General features: G+C 37.8%; 2 protein-coding genes across 2 annotated transcripts in view; one reads left to right on the forward strand and one right to left on the reverse strand.

Annotated features, from left to right (window-relative positions):
• LOC144251035 (uncharacterized) overlaps positions 1 to 20,133 on the forward strand; it is a 93,018-nt gene that overhangs the window by 58,569 nt on the left and 14,316 nt on the right. Inside the window, exon 4 of the mRNA XM_077794161.1 lies at positions 1,427 to 1,502. Coding sequence (XP_077650287.1) covers positions 1,427 to 1,502 — 76 coding nt within the window. The remainder of the gene's footprint in view (positions 1 to 1,426; positions 1,503 to 20,133) is intronic.
• Positions 2,844 to 18,369, reverse strand: LOC144251034 (transport and Golgi organization protein 1 homolog). Its single transcript, XM_077794160.1, has 19 exons — positions 18,288 to 18,369; positions 17,969 to 18,046; positions 17,772 to 17,882; positions 16,478 to 16,549; positions 16,195 to 16,299; positions 15,428 to 15,550; positions 15,224 to 15,329; positions 14,148 to 14,203; positions 13,969 to 14,059; positions 13,658 to 13,796; positions 9,365 to 9,466; positions 8,430 to 8,490; positions 8,279 to 8,314; positions 8,136 to 8,203; positions 7,916 to 8,016; positions 7,597 to 7,734; positions 6,543 to 6,619; positions 4,817 to 4,967; positions 2,844 to 3,895 (listed from the first exon to the last, which is right to left on the reverse strand). The coding sequence occupies exons 1-19, from the start codon at positions 18,348 to 18,350 to the stop codon at positions 3,576 to 3,578; spliced, it is 1,998 nt and encodes a 665-aa protein (XP_077650286.1). The 5' UTR covers positions 18,351 to 18,369; the 3' UTR covers positions 2,844 to 3,575.

Consider the following 20,133-nt stretch of genomic DNA (forward strand, 5'->3'; position numbering starts at 1 on the left):
GATTACGGAGTATCAGAAATCAGCGGGGTGAAATATTTTAAATTAGAAGATTAACTATTCGTGTGCTTTTCAAAGCTTTTTTTTTTTTTTTTTTTTTTTGGAGAGTGAACCCAGGGCTTCTCAAGTGCTGAGCATGCGCTCTGCCACCAAGCCACAGCCCCACCGCTTAAAGCATCTTTTCTTTTTAGTTTTAATAAAGAAAGGGATCTGCACTGGTTTTGCCTAAGACACCTGTGAGAGGGCCATACAGGCCGCCTGCTAAAATCCAGCTGTGCCCACCGCTTTAGGAGCAGAGGCAAGACCACAGCTACCTCAGGGATGCACCTGAGGGCTCTAGCCCAGGACACCCTTCTCTAGAGTCCCTGGAGAGGCACAGGGCAGAGACCTCCCCACCCTCTCCTGTCCTCCCTACCGATGGAGAGACATTGGCTCCTTGGTGGCAAGAAGGCTGCTTGCTCCACATTGCTACAGAACTGAGCCAGGAAGGAGGAGTGACAGGAGCTGGACATGAGGCTGGACCTCACCACTGTTAGGCACTGTGGTGACGCCCGGGAGAGCTGCAGCCTGAGGTCACCTCCTCTCACAATTACTGGGCTCGGAGATCCCATGATGGCACCAAACAACTTTCATTGTGCTCCTGCTGGGGAGCTTGACAGGTGCCCACTCCTCAAGGGCAAAGCATGGAGACCCTAATGCTCAGATCCGTCTCCCTGTGGAGTGTAAGGGCCTCCAGAGCCAGAGTGTCCCTGGCCACCCACCTCCTCCCCCACTCTCAGCTGCCTTCGCCCAGAGCTGTGGTCCTGGTGCCTTCCTATGTATTTTGTTGCCTCAAGGTGCAGGGAGAAGTGGGGGGGCTCTTGCAAAGGCCTGCCCCTCACACAGAGTCCACATGTGCAGATTTCCCGCAGCGTCCCCACTGGGGTTGGAAAGCACGCGTCCCTCCCTGCCCCCACAGGCCCATCTGCTGCCTGCAGCTCCCCCTGCTGGCGTTCACCAGTCCTCCTGCTGTGTGCAGCCACCAGGGGAAGCAGGGTCCACGCTTCCGCTCTTCCCTCGACTGATCAGGAGTCCTCAGGGGTAGCTAATAGGAGTTCTCCTTGCCAAAGTGTACTTTGTCTCTCTTCAGGAAAGAGGGAGATGGTGTTGGGAAGTTTAATTGGCCAATAGCCAGGTGGCCCTGGGTGCCTCCAGGATGCTGCCGGAGCTCGGCCTGCCCTGGCCAGTGCGCAGGTGCAGGGCAGGTGTTCAGGCAGATCTGGCTGCACCGAGTCCCATGTGCCCCTGCCCTTCCCTCCCATCTGAGCTCCTCAGCCTGCGATGGCCTCTGGCAGGTGGAGGCAAAGGCCGCAGTCCCCAGGGAGGGAGGTGAGGCCCATGTGGGCTTGGGGTAGCGGTGCCCCATCTCAGCCCTCTCTGTCTGGGCCAGGACATCCCCACGGGCGCCGACAGCTGCGTGACTGTTCCATCCGTGTCTACGACAGGAGGATGGCGCTCAGCGAGTGGTAACTCACCCCCACCCCCGTTTTTGCGGCCCCTGCCCCTCCACACAGCAGCAGTCACCTCACTGCCCACCGAGGAGTCCCAGCTGCTCAGTGGGACATGATGCTTTCCCCAGGAGCCCACAGCAGGTTTCCAGCCAGGCATGTTCCACGCAGGCCAGTCCCCGTGGCCGTGGAAGTGGGTGGACGGCCTTGGGCATGCTGGAGGTTGTTCCTGGAGAGAACGGCAGTGGGGGGGTCCTGGAAAGGCCCCACCATCTCAGCCTCCATCTCACATGGGTTGTGGGCCGGGCGTCCCCGTGGTCCTGTTCCTGGTGTCTCTTGTACACCCACTGCTTTCTGGGAAGTAGGCTTGGTGCCAACAGGACAGTCCAGGAGTCACAGCAGTGGCCACCAGAGATGAAATATCCTCATGGCCAGGACAGTGGGACAGGATTGAGATGGGTGTTGACTCAGGCACCCAGGAGACACCAGCTCCTGGGGACAGGGGGAAGCCAGGGCACCACAGGCTCTCATGTTCCCTGGTGGGAGGTCCCTGCCAGAACGGGCAACCTGTCCCCAGAGGCACCACTGTAGGCAGCTGGTAGACTGCTCCCAGGGGTGCAGGTCAACAGCAGGAGTCCACTGGAGCCAGCTGAATCTTGCACTTCAGAGTGGATCTCATGGGACATCCATTGTCTCCAGACCTTTAGTTAAGCCATCTTTGTCCCCTCAAAAACACCCATCTGGGCAGGCAGGCATTGAACTTGGGAGTTGGCTCCACAGAGGGCCAGAGGATCCCAGGAAGCCCCCAGCCCCAGGCAGGGTCCCCCTCAGTACTCACCCAGCAAAAGGCAGCCTTGCTCCCATCAGGCCTGGTGATTGGGAGAGAAGTCAGCGCCTGTCTTCACCTCCCCCAATTCCCCGGGCATTGGCTGTGTCAGGCAGCTTCTGTGCCGACCTCGCCCTCAGAATACACCTAAGCTGGGTTCGTGGTGGTCCCTCCTCGCCCCAAGCCCAGCACCCTCTGCCCCTCAGCTGGGAGTGGGGACACAGGCTCTGGCCCTCCAGGTGTTGGCCCTACCAGTTCTGCCCTACCCAGTCCCCCAGCACCCTCCCTCCTCTCTCCCTTCCCCGCACCCGCCTCACAGCAGTGTCCCTTCCTGGCCTTACCCTGCAGCCCCTCCCGCCAGGCCCCTCGGCCCTCCCCAGGTATTTGAGAATGTTGCTATTTACATCTTGCATGGGATCAGTCTCCCCCCAAGATGGGCAGTGGCTCCCAGGTGTAAGGATGGCTCAGAGAGCTCTCTAGACTGTGGCAGGAGGCAGCAGGAGAGCAGAGGTGTGCTACCACTTCCCAAGCTGCAGGGCAGCAGTGGGCAGCCCACAGGCCCTAGCCGCTGGTCCCCAAGCTCCAGCAGGCAGGGACACAGGGGTCTTGGAAAGCTGGGCTGAGTGGAGAACCCCAAGCAGGCCTGACCCTGCTGCTTCTGAGGCCTAGGGGTGGATTCTGAGAGTGAGTTGACATGCTTCCCCAATGGCACAAAGTCTCATGACGATCCAATGAATCAACAGACACTTGGGAAATATTAATAAACATTTTTTATGAACTATTACAACAAAGAACTTCAGCAAGAAGGAAAATGAAGTTTATGATCTTTGAGTAAACATTTTTAGCGTAACAGTCTCTGCGACCAGATATTGAAAGAGAAAAAAATCAAGCTTATAAAACACCATTTCTCTGTTATCAACTGGAATACACTAAAAATAGGATAATGGAAATACATGTTCTTAAAGCATTTCCACAGGAAATGTCCATAATTATGACATTCTAAATCATTTAGCAATTGTATATGCTACATTAACTAAAACAAAGGTATTCCTTATTGCACATTTTAAAATTGGAAGCATACTCTAGCTTAAGTGGGGGATATTTAGGGGGAAAATATTTTGGCTCAAAATGTATACTGCACCAAGGCAGCTTCATTCTAAAAACATAAACCATTTAAAATAAACTTTTATATTTTGAAGCCAATAATCCTTTAACTTGATGAATAGTTTATAGTCCATTTTCTGACTAAGTGTCAGAGGTTAACATTATGGGCCCTGTTTTAAGGCCTGTGAACAGCCCTCACTAATCTGAGAATTAAGTGTATGTGGAGGTTCATCTTTAAAGCCTGAAGGCATTAAGTCTTTTGCAGCAGGTGGTGGCCCATAGTCTTGGGGACCATGAGTTGGAAGTGGTAATGGGGCACCAGGAATGAAGTACTCTCTTGGGCCAAATGAGCCTAAAGGTCTAAATGGTGCTGGTGCGGGTCCTGGAAAAAAATCACGAGGGTCAAAAGGCAAATCCCATTTTCCAGGTGGAACACATGGTGCATATTCTCTGAAGCCTATTGGTGGACGCATACCAGGACCTGGAAAATAAAAAGGAAGTCTGGTGAACATCCTGACTTGCCAGATGAGGCAAACTGAGATGGAACAAGTTTAGTTATAGCCTTTGACCAACCAGCCATGAAGCAACATATTAAGGATTTAAACATGGCTCTACCTAGCTCCAGGCTTGTCTTTTTTCTTTCCCTACTATATAATTGCAGAATTATTTCTATCTCACAAGAGCTCCATTTATATTTGGAAGTACTATATTACCATGACAAGATGATAGATTATGAAATAAGAACTTTACTACATCAAAGAAATTTTGATAAAAGGAAATTCCACTATTTCTTACTGTATCCATTAAAAATTCATGAAGTATTTCAGCATGGACTTTACACATGCCATCAGAATCAAGGTGCATGCCCTCCTGGAAAAGGCCTTCCACAGCCACCTAATTAAATCAGCAATATTTATTAGGTCACTGTTAAATCCTCCTCTTTAACACTTCCCTCTGACTTTTCTCAAGATAAGGAGGGTTTGACTTTTCTATATTCTATAACCTACTGCTTATGCTTCCATTATGGGCGATTACAAACTTTATGTTATAGAATTTTCATATCTGTGACAAAATTTTAAGTTATGGCATGTGTCTCATCCACCTTTCCATCTATTGCAGTGCATATCAACAGAGTTTCAACAAACATCTGCAGAAGTAATATTTCTGGCTTTTCTGTATATAGCCCCTTATCCTTGTCTATGAGAGATAGCTATTGCCTATCTCAGTATAAGATTATGTAGTGTTCCATATGTCCCAGAAAACTGGAGGAAAAGTTAAAATGTACTCAGCTTTATCCTTTCATTGTAAAGACCTGAGATAGCAACCAACTGTTTTAGCAAGCAATAGAAATGAAAGATAAATGTGATTTATAAGTCAATCACTACTGTTCAGATCATCATACCAAATGGTGGAGGAATTGGCCGAGGCCCAAAAGGCCCACCGAGCTGAAGTGGTGGTCCATACCGAATGGGAGGTGGTGGAGGCCGTCCCATCAGGGGTCCCATGAAGGGTACCCCTGAGAAAGGAGGGGGCCCTTTCATAGCCATATGAACCTGCAATTTAAGATTTGAAAGCAGTTAAAAGTTTTAAAATTCCTATGTATTAAGACAAAGTATCAACACCGATAAAAGCTAAAACCCAAAACAGGCACCTGTCCAGAGAACACCATCAGTGCAACAAAACTACCCACCCCTCCTGTGTATTCCCACCGACAGCTTACAGAAGTTGGAAGGATGCCACAAGAGGGAGCAGTTTGTTACTGATTATATCTGCACAGGAAAGGGAAAGGCAAGAGGACTGGCAGAGGTTATTAACAGAGGTGATTTCTGACAAGTATGTCATGCTGTATTCACTACAATCTATTTCAAAGGGAGTCCCCCCTCCCCATCACTTCCCTTTCACCACAATATTACTTCCATATTAAGAATGAACAGAATAAAATGAAAAATCCATTCTCAACCCATGTAATAATAGCTACTATTCAGAGTATCTTCAGTCAGTCTTTCATATATTATTCAACCTCTGAGATCTTTAAGTAGACTGTCTTATTTTAAATAAGAGGGAACAAAAGCAAATGGAATATCATAATTTGTTGAAGGCCACACTGCATATTAAAGGAACTCAATCCCAGGTTTGCCTCCAAGCCATGCTTTTCCCACCTCTACTCCTCTCTAACAATGGGTCTTTGCTCTCTTTTAAATCTTCTACTACAAAGGGGTTTGGGGTCTTATCTAAGGTGCCCTTAGATTTCTCTAGAGATGTATATTCCTGGAATATATATACACTGGAACTTGAGAAGTATTTTCCATCACAGTGCTATATACTGTACACCATTTGAGATATTGATTTATCATTTCCTATGAGTAGTGGGTTTGAAACTAAACAATTAAAAATTTATTTTATTATAGAGCTGCAGAAGACCTACCGGATATAATAGCAACACAGTTACAAGAGAATACACTTATGTGAACAAATGAGACCATTTCTTGGGACTGGCTCAAGAGGTCATTTCAGATGATCATTGTTTCACTGAAACAGTATTTCACTTTCAGAAAATCTGATACCAATCTAATTCAAATCACTCAAAATAGGGTTTGCACAAATGAAGGAATTCTTAAATAACATTCTTCCAAACAAAAATAAAAATGATGAATTATATAATTTATAATGAATTTACTTTGCCTTTACTTTTACTTTATATGTGTTGAATGTTCAACACAAAACACCATATAAAGTTAGAGTGATAACTTTTCACATTCTATAGTTCATTATAGTTGTACACACTTAAGCAACATTCCCAAGTTAATGAGAAAAGTAAGCTCAATATTGCATGCAGTTTAAAGCAAACAAGATCAGTGTCATGCTCTGAATATCCTTCCCAGAAATGCACAGAATAAAACCCAATTCAGTTCTCAACCTCTAAGTACTTACTCCAACTGGATGCTCAGTCAAAGAAGTAATTGTGGAGACTGAGGGGGTCTCAGGTTCTTGTGGAACAGTTTGCTTTTTAAGAAACAAATGGGATAGTACAAATAGAACACAAAGAAGGATAAAGCAAAGAGCAAGTACTGTAGGAAAGCTACATGTTCCTGCATGACCACATGATTCACAGTAACTACAGAACTTACCTCACCCTCATTCGTCACCTTAGCTGGAGAAGAACTTCTGGAACTGCTATTCATGTGAGCTGGACCACATCCTGGGTCTGTTAGAGATCAAAGAATGGATTCAGACTTAATTCTAACATGAAAAGAATAAAAATCATCCATCCACAATTACAGATTCTTTGAAGTTACTTGGTCCTTTACCAGAGGCAACGGGTTTCCCAGATGCCTCAGAAGACCAGTACGAGGTAAAGGTCCATCCATTGACCCTTGGGAAAGAAAGACCAGAGCCCTTGTATGTATTTTTCAGAAGAAATAAATCACTGGTGGACAGGTCAGGTCAGGATTCAACAATAACTAGAAAGCAACATGAAAAATGGGTTTCCCAGGGGTTGGGTTCATAGCTCAGTTGTAGAGTGTTTGCCTAGCATGTGTGAGGCACTGGGTTTGATTCTCAGCACACATTTAAAAAATAAATAAAGATATCATGTCCATCTACAATTAAAAATATTTTTTTAAAAAAATGGGTTGCCCAATATGTAAATCACAATTTATGAAGAGACTTAAGTAAAATAAAGAACTGCCTTGGGTTGATAGAACAGCAGATTAATAAGTACTGGTCCTAAACTTTAAGCTATAGACTTGAAGTATGTGTAGGCTGGCTTTTCTTTAGTCTGTATAACCTGACTTCCAATCTTACCAAGACTACAGTCCTATTTAGAATTGGAAATAAGACTCAGTATTTCATGTTGGAAATATGTATGCTACATAAAGTTTAAGGCTACTTTTATAATATTTGGGAAAGGAACACCATAGAGATTTAATTTAAAGATAAAGGTTTACACTTCACAGTGTAAAATTTAAAAGAAAAAAACAATACAGGGACCTCCAGGAAAAAAAAAAATGTTTTCTATTCTAGAACAGATTTTACAGAAAACATTCACTAAGATAAAGTAAGAAATTATCTTCTATATATTGTACAGGCCCAAATTCTATGTTTTCATTAGAATATTCAAAAGGGAAAAAAAAAACCAAAACCTTGAAGTAGTTTACTATAAAGCAACATGTGAATGCTCACCAAATCCGTTTCTAGGCATAGCTTTTTGATTAAGAGTAGCAGAAGGAGGTCTCTCAGCTGGCTCTGCTGTCAGTGGAGGGGAACATTCTCCACCACTCATGGGGAATGGACCAAAAGAGCCATTATGGCTCAGTGGACCTAAAGACAACAATGCCATGTTACTACTTTAAGGCAGCCTTCTCGCTGACACCAACCCTCACCTCCCGCTTTAGCAAATCATTCAGATTATTTCATAACCATTACACACAGAAGTAAAAAGTAATTTACATACATTCTGCACCAAGAAATAAAATAGCTCCTTTTACAAAGTGCCCCCTACCTCTCCGAGGAGGATTTTGTAAATTTGGTCTTCCCGGCATAGGTTTTACAATCACGGGTTCATCTTGCCACACTGCCATCTTTTGGGTCATTTCCAATAGACTTGAATATTGAGAAAGAATGGGCTGAATTATGAAACTGCAATCTATTCCTTCATAGATAATATCTAGCATAACCTTAAAACACTATAAAACATATAGTAAGATATCAAAATCACATACTTCTGTCTCAAATTAGCAGCTTCCCTTTTCTCTTCAGCTACAGCTCTTTCTGCAGAACGAGCTTTGAGCTATTAAAGAGAAAATATTCAAATTCAGTTGCGGTAGGCTATTCACAAAATAAAGAAAAGGGGGAAAAATCTTACCCAATTATCATGAGCTTTCTTCTCATGCATAGCAATCTGAAAAAGACAACATATTAAAAAATATGTTTTTAGGGACTCATTATAATAGCCTATAATTGTCTGTATTAGATATCAAAGAATTCTGCAACTACAGGACTGTATTAATTACTACCTGGTTTTTAAATGAGCGCTCCGCTTTCTGTAATTCTTCTTCCATCTCTTCAATTCTCCGCCTAAGAATTACAACAATTGAATAACATTTGAAACATTCTGACCATTTTCCCTTTATTCCATCAGCTATACTTTTAAAGACTTTATCATACATAAGAAAAACATTTCTATAGTTATATGAATCCAGTGTGATCAAAACTAATACTACAGGCAAGGTGCAATGCCACATGCCAGTAATCCCAATGATTGGGAAGCTGAGGCAGGAGGATCATAAGTTCGAGGTCAGTCTCAGCAATTAAGTGGGAACCTATGCAACTGAGACCCTGTCTCAAAGTTAAAAAAAAAGGTCTAAGGATGTAGCTTAGTAGTAAAGCATCAAAAATAAATAAATAAATAAATAAATAAATAAATAAATAAATAAATAAATGGATAGATAAAATAAGAACCTAATACTAATAACTTCTTTATCATTTAATTGCTAGAGATTCTGAATGATAACTTACAATTTCCTTAACTGTTCATCAGTGTGTTCTCAAGTAATTCTGTTAGAAATATCTTAAAACTTTTTTTCAAATTATATCCATAGAAGATTTCCAAGGTCTATCAAATGCCACACTTTTGTGGGTCTTGATAAATCACACAGCAAACTGATTTCTTAAAGAATTACTACAACATACAAACCCCCCAGAACTGTTTGCATTGACCAAGTTCCCTATGGTCTTGCTCATTAGGTATAAGTAAATTTTTGTTAACATTTTTCATTTGTTAAGTTGAAATTTATTTTTTTCTCCTGTGTGAATTGAATTTATTCATATCCTCTCGTTATTTATACTTACATGCTATTTTCTTCTATCTACATAATGTAAAAAAAGATTAAAAAGAAAGCTAACACTAGTTCATTAGACATTGACACCCTCCTTTAGAAACTGAACTCACTTGTAATTTTTAACTTCCTGTACAGAGGAAACCACCTTTTCATCTGCAGCTGACAGCCGCTGCTCTTTTTCTAGTTTCTCATATTCTTCTTGGCTTAGTTTCCTAAAATAAAGCCAGTTATCAAATCAAAAGTTTCTCTTTGTGAATATCACTTCCCACAATTCTATAAAACGCTTAGGCACATAAAATAGAAATTCAAACCTGCAATTTCGTAAATCAAACTCTGGCAAATCACTTACATTTTCTAACTTCTCCTCTTAATTCTCTACTTACCAGTAAATAAAATAAATGTGAAAACAACATGTGCCCCAAGGGCAAGTCTCCTGTGTGTAAGATAATAAAAACTCACTTTACTTCAATTTGGAAGATCAGGACTGATCAACCTAACATAAAATCTTCTAGAATATGTCTTTTAGCTATGCAATTAACCACAGAACATTTTTAACACTTTAGATATGTATTTCAAAAGAATTGTAATTAAGCAAAAAGACCAATCTGAGTTTTGATAATGTCTGTCAACCAGAAAAAGAAGCCAAACTGACCCACAATCAGAGTATTATCTACTGACAAGTTTTAACTCTGATCATGAAACTCAAGATGTTCATCTACTGAGACAAAGGTAGACACATTTAATGATTTAAAAAATACTATTTTCTGCTATCCTTGTACTACCCTCTTTAGCCATAGTTCCAATTCAAAAGATAATTAACTTGAAACTTAATTTTCCATAAATCAGAAGAACTATAGTAAAAAAGGATTATTGATACCAAATAGAAAAAGGGGATTATATATTCTTATATAGCTTCTCATTTAATTCTTCAGCAAGTATTTTATGAGTGGCTATAATATACTAGTTACCTTGTAAGATGCTAAAGAATAAAAGAGTTCACTGTTTCAGGTATAAATGATGCCTAAAGGAATATAATAATTTTCCCCACTGGCTTAAGAAGGAATATGGAGAAAACTAAATCTTGAAGGACAGAGAGAATTTTGTTTCCAATTATCAAAGAGTTAGTCTGAGGAGCACTAAGAACAATCAAAACATCTTTATAAGAATATAAAATTGTGTTTGAAGGGATCCAAGCTAAAAAGGCAGTGGAGATATATGGATGTGGCCAAGATCCATTAGAAAAAGGAATCTCAGAATTACAAGTAAGGCTGGCACTTTAAGGTACTTTTCTCCTAGGTTTACCCACATATTGAAGATAACACAAAGATATAATGAGTCTGAACTAAGCCTTCATCCAATTCTTGGGCTTAGAGGAAAAAACAAGTGTTTGGGGCTACAAATAAAGGGACCCTTAATAAAAGCCCTAGCCTTTGAGTTTGGATTAGAAAATACTGCACACTTAAGTGATGAACAGGCAAAAAATCCAAAAGGAATAATACTGAAACATTGAAAAGACAAGTCATTTTTGAATTATCTTAATTGCTGACTAAGTTTAAAGTGACAATCTTACTCAAGTAACCTCAACACTTTTCTATAAGAAGATAACTTCATCTTAGTCCTCAAATTTCATCTATAATTATCACAACAATGTTAGCCAATCAAAACTGACCAGGCACTCCATAAGACAAAATTCTGTGAGAAAAAATACCACAGAAAAGGAAACCACCTAATGGGGTTATCTGCACATGTTTTAAAATCACTGTGCTTTATACAGTCAAAAAAGTAAAGTCAAGATTATGAATTTCAGGGCTGGGAATATAGCTTAGTAGGTAGAGTGCTGCCTTGCATGCACAAGGCTCTGAGTTCAAACCCCACCACCACAAAAGAGGAAAAAAAAAGATTATGAATTTTGTCAAAGGATTAGAAACTATAAAACCAAGAAAAGGTTGGGTGTGGTGACCTACCTACAGTAGAAGATACTCAAGAGGCAGAGGCAGATGATGAGATTAAAGATAGCTTGGAAAGCAGTAAGACACTAGTCCCTTATGAGAAAGAGCAAGGAGTCTGTGGAGGTAGCTCAATAGTAGAGCACATGGCTCAATGTCCTGGGTTTGAGCTGTAGTACTGAAATAGGACTGGGGTTGTGGCTCAGTGGTGAAGCATGTGCCCCACATGTGTGGGGCACTGGGATCAGTCCTCAACACCACATAAAATACATAAAATATTGTGTTGGGCTGGGGATGTGGCTCAAGCGGTAGCGTGCTCGCCTGGCATGCGTGCGGACCCGGGTTCAATCCTCAGTACCACATACAAACAAAGATGTTGTGTCCGCCAAAAACTAAAAAATAAATATTAAAATTCTCTCTTTCTCTCTTAAAAAAATCCTATAAAAATAAAATAAAATATTATGTCCCTCTACAACTAAAATAATATTTTAAACCCTGAACTTTTTAAAATCCTAAACTCAATGAATGATTTTAGCAGCAGATTTGGGAAGTAAAATAAATCCTAGCGCTTTTAAGATAGGTCAGAAGAAAATATCCAGAAGAAGTAAATCCAGAATGTAGGAGGCAGGGGAAATCAAATTCTAATATGCATTATTATAATCAGAAGAGAGAATGAGGTAAAATCAACATTTAGAAAAAGACTCGAAAATTCAAGAAATGTTTAATGGTCCCAAGCAACATAACTGCAAGAGGAAAAGTGGGTGGGGTGGGGAAAACTACACCTAGGCACTTCCCAATACAACTGTTAAAAAAACAGAGAAATGACTACAGGAACTAGGGGAGGGATAAGACCAAACAACAATGATAATGGATTCCTTAAAGAAAAAATTTAAAACAGATGGTAATTAATTGGATATTTTTAAATTGCTAAAACTAAGTAACAGTCAAAATTCAGTAGCCAAAAGAAAGATCCTTTAAAAATGGAAACTGGTTTTAACACTAATCATGAAGTTCATGTCAACCTAATACAGATTATAAAGGTAGCGATATTTAGTGGATAAAATACTATTCTCTATTTATCCTTGTACTACTTTGATACAATAATCAAATCTATCATTAAAGGACAATGTTCAAATAGAATGAAAATAATTTCAAATAAGAAACCAACAGTGTAGAATGCAGAACTACAGAAACTTTAAATATGTGTATAAATTGAATGAATGTCTTGTGGAGTTCACAGTATATGAAGTACTAACATACAATGCCACAACAGTTATCAGATTCAGGAGCTACTTAAAGCCCATAAAAAAAATAATAAACCTATTAATCTATGTCAGGTTTTTATTAAATCCAGAATATATACCATGGCCTTTAAATTATGAGAAGATGAATAAAATTATAATTATAATTATATAATTATAATTCCATTATAATTTAGGATTACATCAAGCTTATACAGGGGATGAGGAAAATAATTAAAAATATTTAAACTATTAGAAAGATACAAGGAAGAAAAAAAAGAACAGGTCATCAAATAGAAAGCAAATTCTTCATAAACCACAGGCACATATTGACATGGACAGACTTATATTTTAGAAAGTCCACTCAAGTGGCTATAGAGAAAATTAATAAGAATATATTATATAAAAGAATATATATATATATATATAATACATTATATATATTATATATTATATATATTATATAAAAGAATATATATATAAATGCTAAAGAGTAAAATCAGGTGCAAATAAATAAAATCTGACACAAAAAAACTATTTTTAGAGAATTCAAGTATTTTTGTGGATTAAAAACTTCAAATGAACTTTCAAAAAATAACTAGCTCCACACTGAGAAGATTAATATATAAATATATACTACAAACAAGTACTTCTGTAATCATAACTCCTAAGGTCCTTGCCACAGTTCAATTTTTAGTGTGAACATCTGAGATATTCAAGTCCAAAACTTGTACCATCAATAAGTAAATATTATTCCTTTTTGAAGTTTTTATTCTGCTAAAACATGTCATTCCAAATCACTCAGTATTTTTAAAGGTCCAGAGTTAGAGATACAAGTTCAAAACATTAGAATTACATAACTGATCACAATGAAAGGTAATTAAAATAAATAGTGGGATCATAGAAAGGGTCTAGATCTTTGAGAGGTATTTCCACATCAGTGACTGTTAATACCAGTTTACCACTTCCTGCCTTCATATGAATTTGACAATTGATTACGATGTCCTCACAGCCTTAGTTTATGGTTCCAACTACCTCAGGACTCTTAAGACTGACGATGGAAAGAAAAATGCAACTTATAGGAAACAAAACACAAAGGAAAAAAGACAAATCTCTACTTATTACAACTAGAAGAAATTGTAACTAATCTTAAGAAAAGATAAAATTATCTGTTAGTTCACACAGTGATAACAATAACAAACAATGAAAATCTTACTTTTGTAATGCCACCTCATTTTGCTGGTAGAGTTCATTTAAAATCTCCACTTTCTGCCTAAGAGTTTTGCATTCCTCTTCCAGTCCAACTTTAGAAGACCGTAGTGAATTGCAGTCACTTTCTAATTTCTTTATTTGGTCTGTAAAGGATAAAACAGCTTATCTCTATATGTGTACAAGGACTTAAGAACTTGTTTGAGGGAGTAGTGCCAAGAAAAGTAAGAAGCATGAAAGCAAGAAGCCATTCTTTATCTTTCTAATAAAATTTTTAAGTCTTTCCAACATGGTAATTTCTTCTCAAGAAGAACCCACCTTCTAGATTACATTTTGTGGACTTCGAGGCTCTTAGCTCAAGTTGTAAAAGTTTTAGATCCTCTTCAACTACTGATATTGTAGTTTGTGTCTAAAAATTGCAGAAAAGAGAGGTATTCTTAAAAGTGAGGCACAGGAAGAATTCACAGGCACTATGGGACTCTTACAAAGAACTATACCCGAGAGACATCCATCATCTGCTTAATTTGATCTTTGATCTTCTCGTTCCGATCACCTAAAAAACAAAAGACTTTAGCTTTTTCTTTCCTTACTTTTAACTCTATATTCTCCTAACTTCCCCAAACTAAAGAATGATCGTGTTCAAACACCGGAAGAAAAAAAAAATCAATTAAATAATTAAACTGATTAGACTAATGACTTTTAAGAGAATTGCAAGCTTAGATTTAAAAAAAAAGAGAGGTGAATTTCAGGTTGGGGTTGTGGCTCAGTGGTAGAGTGCTCACCTAGCATGTATGAGGCACTGAGTTTGATCTTCAGCATAAAAATAAATAGAAGTACTATGTCTGTCTTAAAAACAAAAAAAGGTGAATTTCTAGATTGCACAACTAAAATGTTATCTCTGCTATTCTTGTAAGATAAAAGCTTTTCTTCTCTCTCAGATCTATCTTCACCTGGGCAAGTAAGTAAGTGTCTTGTTTAGAAAGATTCAATCCTACATTTTCTCCCTGAATCTACTACCAGGTGTGGTTTGAAATACTTGCTATGTAAGCAATATCCAACTTGGGAGAAAACATCTGGAAATATTTTCCTCATCAGTAAACACTGTTACACTCCCTCTCTAGCTTTCTGATAGTCTCTAGCCTCTGTTCTCACAGCCTTAGTTTATGGTTCCAACTGCCTCTGGACACTTAAGACTGACTGTGGACCTTAAAACCACAGAGCCATAGAGATGATGAGTATCAAAATCAAGTATCATCTGCATAAGTTAAGAAATAAATTTCTCTTACTGTACAATGTTCAATACTTAGAGGTATAGGATGTGACTATTGTAGCTGCAGTGTACTTACTAGTTTTCAATGGGATAGAAAAAGTCAGTGTTCTTCACATGCCTATTGGTACATTATACCCCAGCAACCCACCTCTGCCAATGCAACAGACATATCTATAGATCCAGTGATGTGTCTACAACCTTGAAGCTTAAGAAGAAATTCAGCCAGCTGAAAAGTGGCATCTGTATACTTAATTAAAGACAGGAAAGCAAAAAAGGATTCAACTTCCCAGAGACTGATCTCACCTGCTACCTCTCCATTGGTTAATTCATCTGACTCATCTGTACTTTGATCCTCAGATTCAGATTCACATTGTAACCGATTCAACTGTGTGATGTAATTAGTCAAAGCCTAGAAAAGAAGCAAAAGGTTGGAAGACTCTCGATTTTAATTCAGAAGATTTAAGGAGAATTCATGAGATGAAACATGTATTTGGAGTATAAACTTACTTTATTAGTATCATCTTTGTAATTAAGAGCTACTTGTAAATCTTTCTGGGACTTCTCAAATGATTTGATTTGTTCACTGAGCTCAGCATGTGATGTACTCCAGTCTTTGACTTCCTGCTGCAACTGAAAAGTCAAAACACATGAATTCATATGGGTTAGGTAGGGGTTTCTGCACTGGATACATTAGGACTACAAGACTTAGACAAAGAAATAGAGAGCCATACTCCTCGGTGGACTCCGTCAATCGAGGGGTTTGAGACCTTGGTTAAGGAAGAGGGCAGAGTGGCCCCAACTCTCACAGCTGCAGTAAGAACATCAGAGCTATCAGGAAGTTGACCATGTTTTATTGCATTCCCCAGAAAATTGCTGTCAATTCAAATAATTTACCTCCAGCAGGAATGGCTGGGCACATATGACTGTCTCCTAAATTTAGATTCCTTATCATGTAATCTTCCCTTGGCCGGTGAATCAGTAACTACTCAAAACAGGATCATAAAATACTTAATTTTCTGGTTTAAAAAGTTTCTTTGAGGCTATGCAAGTTAATAACTGATTGATATTTGATAAGAAAAGCAATAATCCAAAAATCCAAAACAGATGGAGAACATATATATGCACTCAATTTGGGGAGCATTGTTTAAACTTTGCATATCTAGAAAAGGTCCTACATGAATATTCCTTACCTCAGAAACAGATCCAAGAAAGATACAAGATAATGATATTCACTTCTCTAGTTTACATTATGTATGACATCAAATTTTCTTTACCTGCTCTTTCTCCTTCTTAAGCATGGTATTTTCTTTCTGAAGCTTCCTGCATTCCAACTTCACCTTCGCTTCATGAAGCTTAGTTTCAGTAAGGATAATTTGAAGCTAATGCAAAACACTACAGTTAGTGAATTAATTCCAAAGAAAAAACAAAGTTATACTTTCCCAAACCAGACATCATATAGTTCTCATTTTTTGCACATTTTAGCACACCTCAAATTTTTGGTCCGCAACAAATTAAGATGTAGTATTAATATCCGATAGCAAGAGTTGGCAGCTTTACCTCTGAAAGTTCAGAATTATTCACTGAAATGACATCTTTAAGCTTCTCTATAGATTTCTTATTTTCCATTATCTGCCAGGGGAAAACAGAACACAAAATATGCATTAGGATTTCAGTAGAAATACTGATATATATATATGTGTGTGTGTGTGTGTGTACACACATATATATACTAAAAAAGATAAACACAACAAAATTTTTGTCAAGCCATCCCATTACATTTCAGGTAAATGCAGGGGGATCCAGATTTGGACTAAGCAAAAAATCAAGAACTGAAAGAGATGAGGGAAAATGAAGTCATAAATATTTCATGGCATCCACAACCTTACTGTTTGTGAGATAACCAGAAAAAAAGGTCAAAGTATAGAAAATCATAATGCAATAAGTAAATAAAATGTTTTAAAGCATAGGAAATTAACTATAATTAATTACTGTTTCAAGTAAACCAGTTCAAATTAGTATTTTTTTTTCTAGTGATAGAGAAAAAAATTTCCCAAGATCATTTTTAAAATTTTCTTATCTGAAGTAAAAAATGATAAAATTTAAGGAAGAATAGACTAATCTCACATACAGAAGAATTCCAAAAAATTTATAAAGATACTTGCTCCTTAAGGAAGTGGACATAACTCTGCAATCTTTGTTTGCAATGCCTGGGATTGAATCCTGGGCCTCATGCATGCTAGGCAAGTGCTCTACCATGAGCTGCATGCTGGGCTTGTAACTCTTCATACTTTAACTGTGGGCTGTGCATGGTAACTTCCAAAGAATACAACATGACAAGGATTGGAAAGAATTTTTACAGTGGAGAAATCTGATAAATACTACCTCAGCTGGGTGATCAAGCTTACTTGGGGGTAGGATATTTCAGAACACACTCTCTACTATCTTTTGCAACTTTTATGTAATTACAGAAACTTATAGAAATTGAAAATGAAGTATGTAAGTAAACTTTTTTTAAGTACAGAAAATTGATTAATTCATTACTCTTTCAAGTAAAAAGTAAACAAATACTGTTCAACTGGACAATAGTTTTTTACTTGTTCTGCATGTTTCCAAGGGCAGAGCAAAGCAATATGAAAATTATCCAAGGTTGAGAATAAAAATATTTCCTAGGCCCATAAAAATAATTTGTTGTATCAGTACTTAAAAGTTCCACAAAATGGGCAGAAGTGGGTTCGACTTCCTTGACTCCTAATCTTACTTTAGTTAACAGCTGGACTAAGTTCAACTTAACCAATTTAACAAAATATTTCAAAAGTCAAATTGCAGTAACACTTAGCAGCGAAACTCGTACCAAGTCCTGATTCTTAGCCTTCTGTTCTCTCTCAGATGCTAACGTAACAAGAAGACTTTTAGCTTTCTCATCCAGAAGTTCTTTATCTTTTTCAAGAAGCTTCACTTTATCCTGGAAAAAAAGGTGTCAATATTACTCACTCATTACATTTACTTTTGAGTTTAGAATGTAATTCCCCCCAAAGAAGGGATTTTTACCTTATATTTAGTTGCTTCATCAGAAAGAATCATATTTTTTTTCATGGTCTCTTGGACCTGTTTCTTTGATTCCTTCATCTATGTAAATAAAGCATTCAGAATTAAGATACACAAATTATAGTGCTACTATACAAGTTACTTCCAGACAAGTGACCCTTTCCAGAAGAAAGCAGTACTTAATACATATGACTGTTTAGAATTTGGATGATTTGTAGGAAATAATGAAACAAAAATTTTAAAATACGATTTTAAAATTAAAACAGGTAGAAATGATTCATGCTAGAACCAAGGGAGAAAGAAACAAAAAAAAATATTATACCTTCTGTTCATAATTTGACAATTTCTGCATTAGTTCTTCATTTTCTTTCATGAAATTGTTCATCTTTTTGGAAATTTGCTGTTCAATGACTAAAAGGGGGAAATACACAAGATTATTACAATCACTAAATGAAATTCAATTACTCAATCTACTAAAAGCAAATACATGTTATATTTGTACTATGAGGAAATACTTCTTAGCATAACTATTATGCTTTTAAAAAGCAATCTATGCTTATTAGCAATAAGAGTATAAAAATTATTAAAATTTAAGAAAAATATAAGAACAATGATATTTTGCTGGGTGCAGTGGTACACACCTGTAATCCCAGTGGCTCAGGAGGCTGAGCTAGAAGGATCCCAAGTTCAAAGCCAGCCTCAGCAAGAGCGAGACACTAAGCAACTACGTGAGACTTGGTCTCTAAATATAGGGGGTTGGGGATGTGGCTCAGTAGAGTGCCCCAGAGTTCAATCACAGGTACCCCTCCCATCCAAAATGATATTTCAATTTAAGCTTATTTCACAGATGGGAAATACAGTAAAGTGTTGTAGCTTGATATTCCTCCCTTCTCAAAACACTTTCTTTTCAGAAAATGGAATCATTTCATTCTTTGCAAAGAAAAACAGAAATGAAAACATACTGATTCACATTACCATTCTTTAAATTATCTACTCAATTACTTAATGCATGATTAAATAATTAGCATAGAAATACTCTTCAAATGTAATACATCTGCATTACATCAATATTCAAAGTTAATCTGCCCCAAATTAAAACTTATCATCATCTCCCTATCCACAATTTGTTCCTCCTCTTTATCTCCTATCTCAGAGTTGGAACCATCATCATCTACTCTATTATCCATGCTAGCAACCTAGGAATAGTAAAATTTTCAGGAGGTAAAAAAGATAATAGACATTAAAAGTCACTGTATCTATTTCTAACATACATAAAACACACAACAAACACCAATACAAAGGGTTATTACAAGTTTAAGAAACCTAAAAATTTACCTTGATATTCTCTATATTTTACCTAGAAGAGAGAAAAAAGATTAAATTTGATGTCAAACATATGCTCAATAGAAACAGCATTCCTAAAACAACAGTCAGAATCATAACCAAGTGAGAATTTAATAACATTCTGGTTCAGGATAATAATTTATAGGATTAAAAATAAGTAAAGTTAACAAGTTAACAAGCCTTTTAAATTTAATTGGTAGTGAGATTTCATAAATAGCCTCTGACATAAAAACACTAAGATATGTACCTTATTTCACAGTAAAGATGTGTGTGTGTATATGTGTGTGTGTGTGTGTGTGTGTGTGTCTTCAAAATCATTTACTTGACAATTCTAAATAATCAGGATAAAGTCTAGAAACAATGACTATTCAAAAGGAATCTGAGGAAACAATATTAAAGGCATAATCTTTGTACTAAGATATGCCACTTTCACTCACCAGAAAACATCTTAGAACTCCAATTTAAATTTGGCTATTGGCTGAATTTAGAAACTAAGAGGCTACATCATCTTATTTCTGCAAACCACTAAATATATAGCAAGAAATCTGAAAGGGAAGACTGCTAGAAGAAAATGCACAAGCAACAAGAGAAATGACAATTAACATATTCTGGAAAGGACAAAAACAATCATTTCCAAAAGACAGCAATAAACTGCCTGATAATAAAACCTAAGCAGAATTTTTTTAAAACATCACTAAATTTCTTTGTAACTTAGCATATTACTTGTCCTTTCAAACTTATGTTATTAATGGTGATGGGATACTCAGATGTGTCCATGGATCATCCATAGGATCTTCGTAATAGGAAATTGCATTCAGAAAACT

Source organism: Urocitellus parryii, chromosome Y (genome assembly GCF_045843805.1).
Source record: "Urocitellus parryii isolate mUroPar1 chromosome Y, mUroPar1.hap1, whole genome shotgun sequence".
NCBI lineage: Eukaryota > Metazoa > Chordata > Mammalia > Rodentia > Sciuridae > Urocitellus > Urocitellus parryii.

Bases quoted from the DNA above. Each gene is read 5' to 3' on its own strand.
- LOC144251034 (XM_077794160.1), bottom strand. From the start codon at position 18,350: ATGAACAATTTCATGAAAGAAAATGAAGAACTAATGCAGAAATTGTCA. The intron at 14,060-14,147 runs GTATAGTTCTTT...TGCAATTTTTAG, and splicing joins AGATGATGGATGTCTCTCGG to ACACAAACTACAATATCAGT. The intron at 6,620-7,596 runs GTGAGCATTCAC...GATCTCTAACAG, and splicing joins TATGCCTAGAAACGGATTTG to ACCCAGGATGTGGTCCAGCT.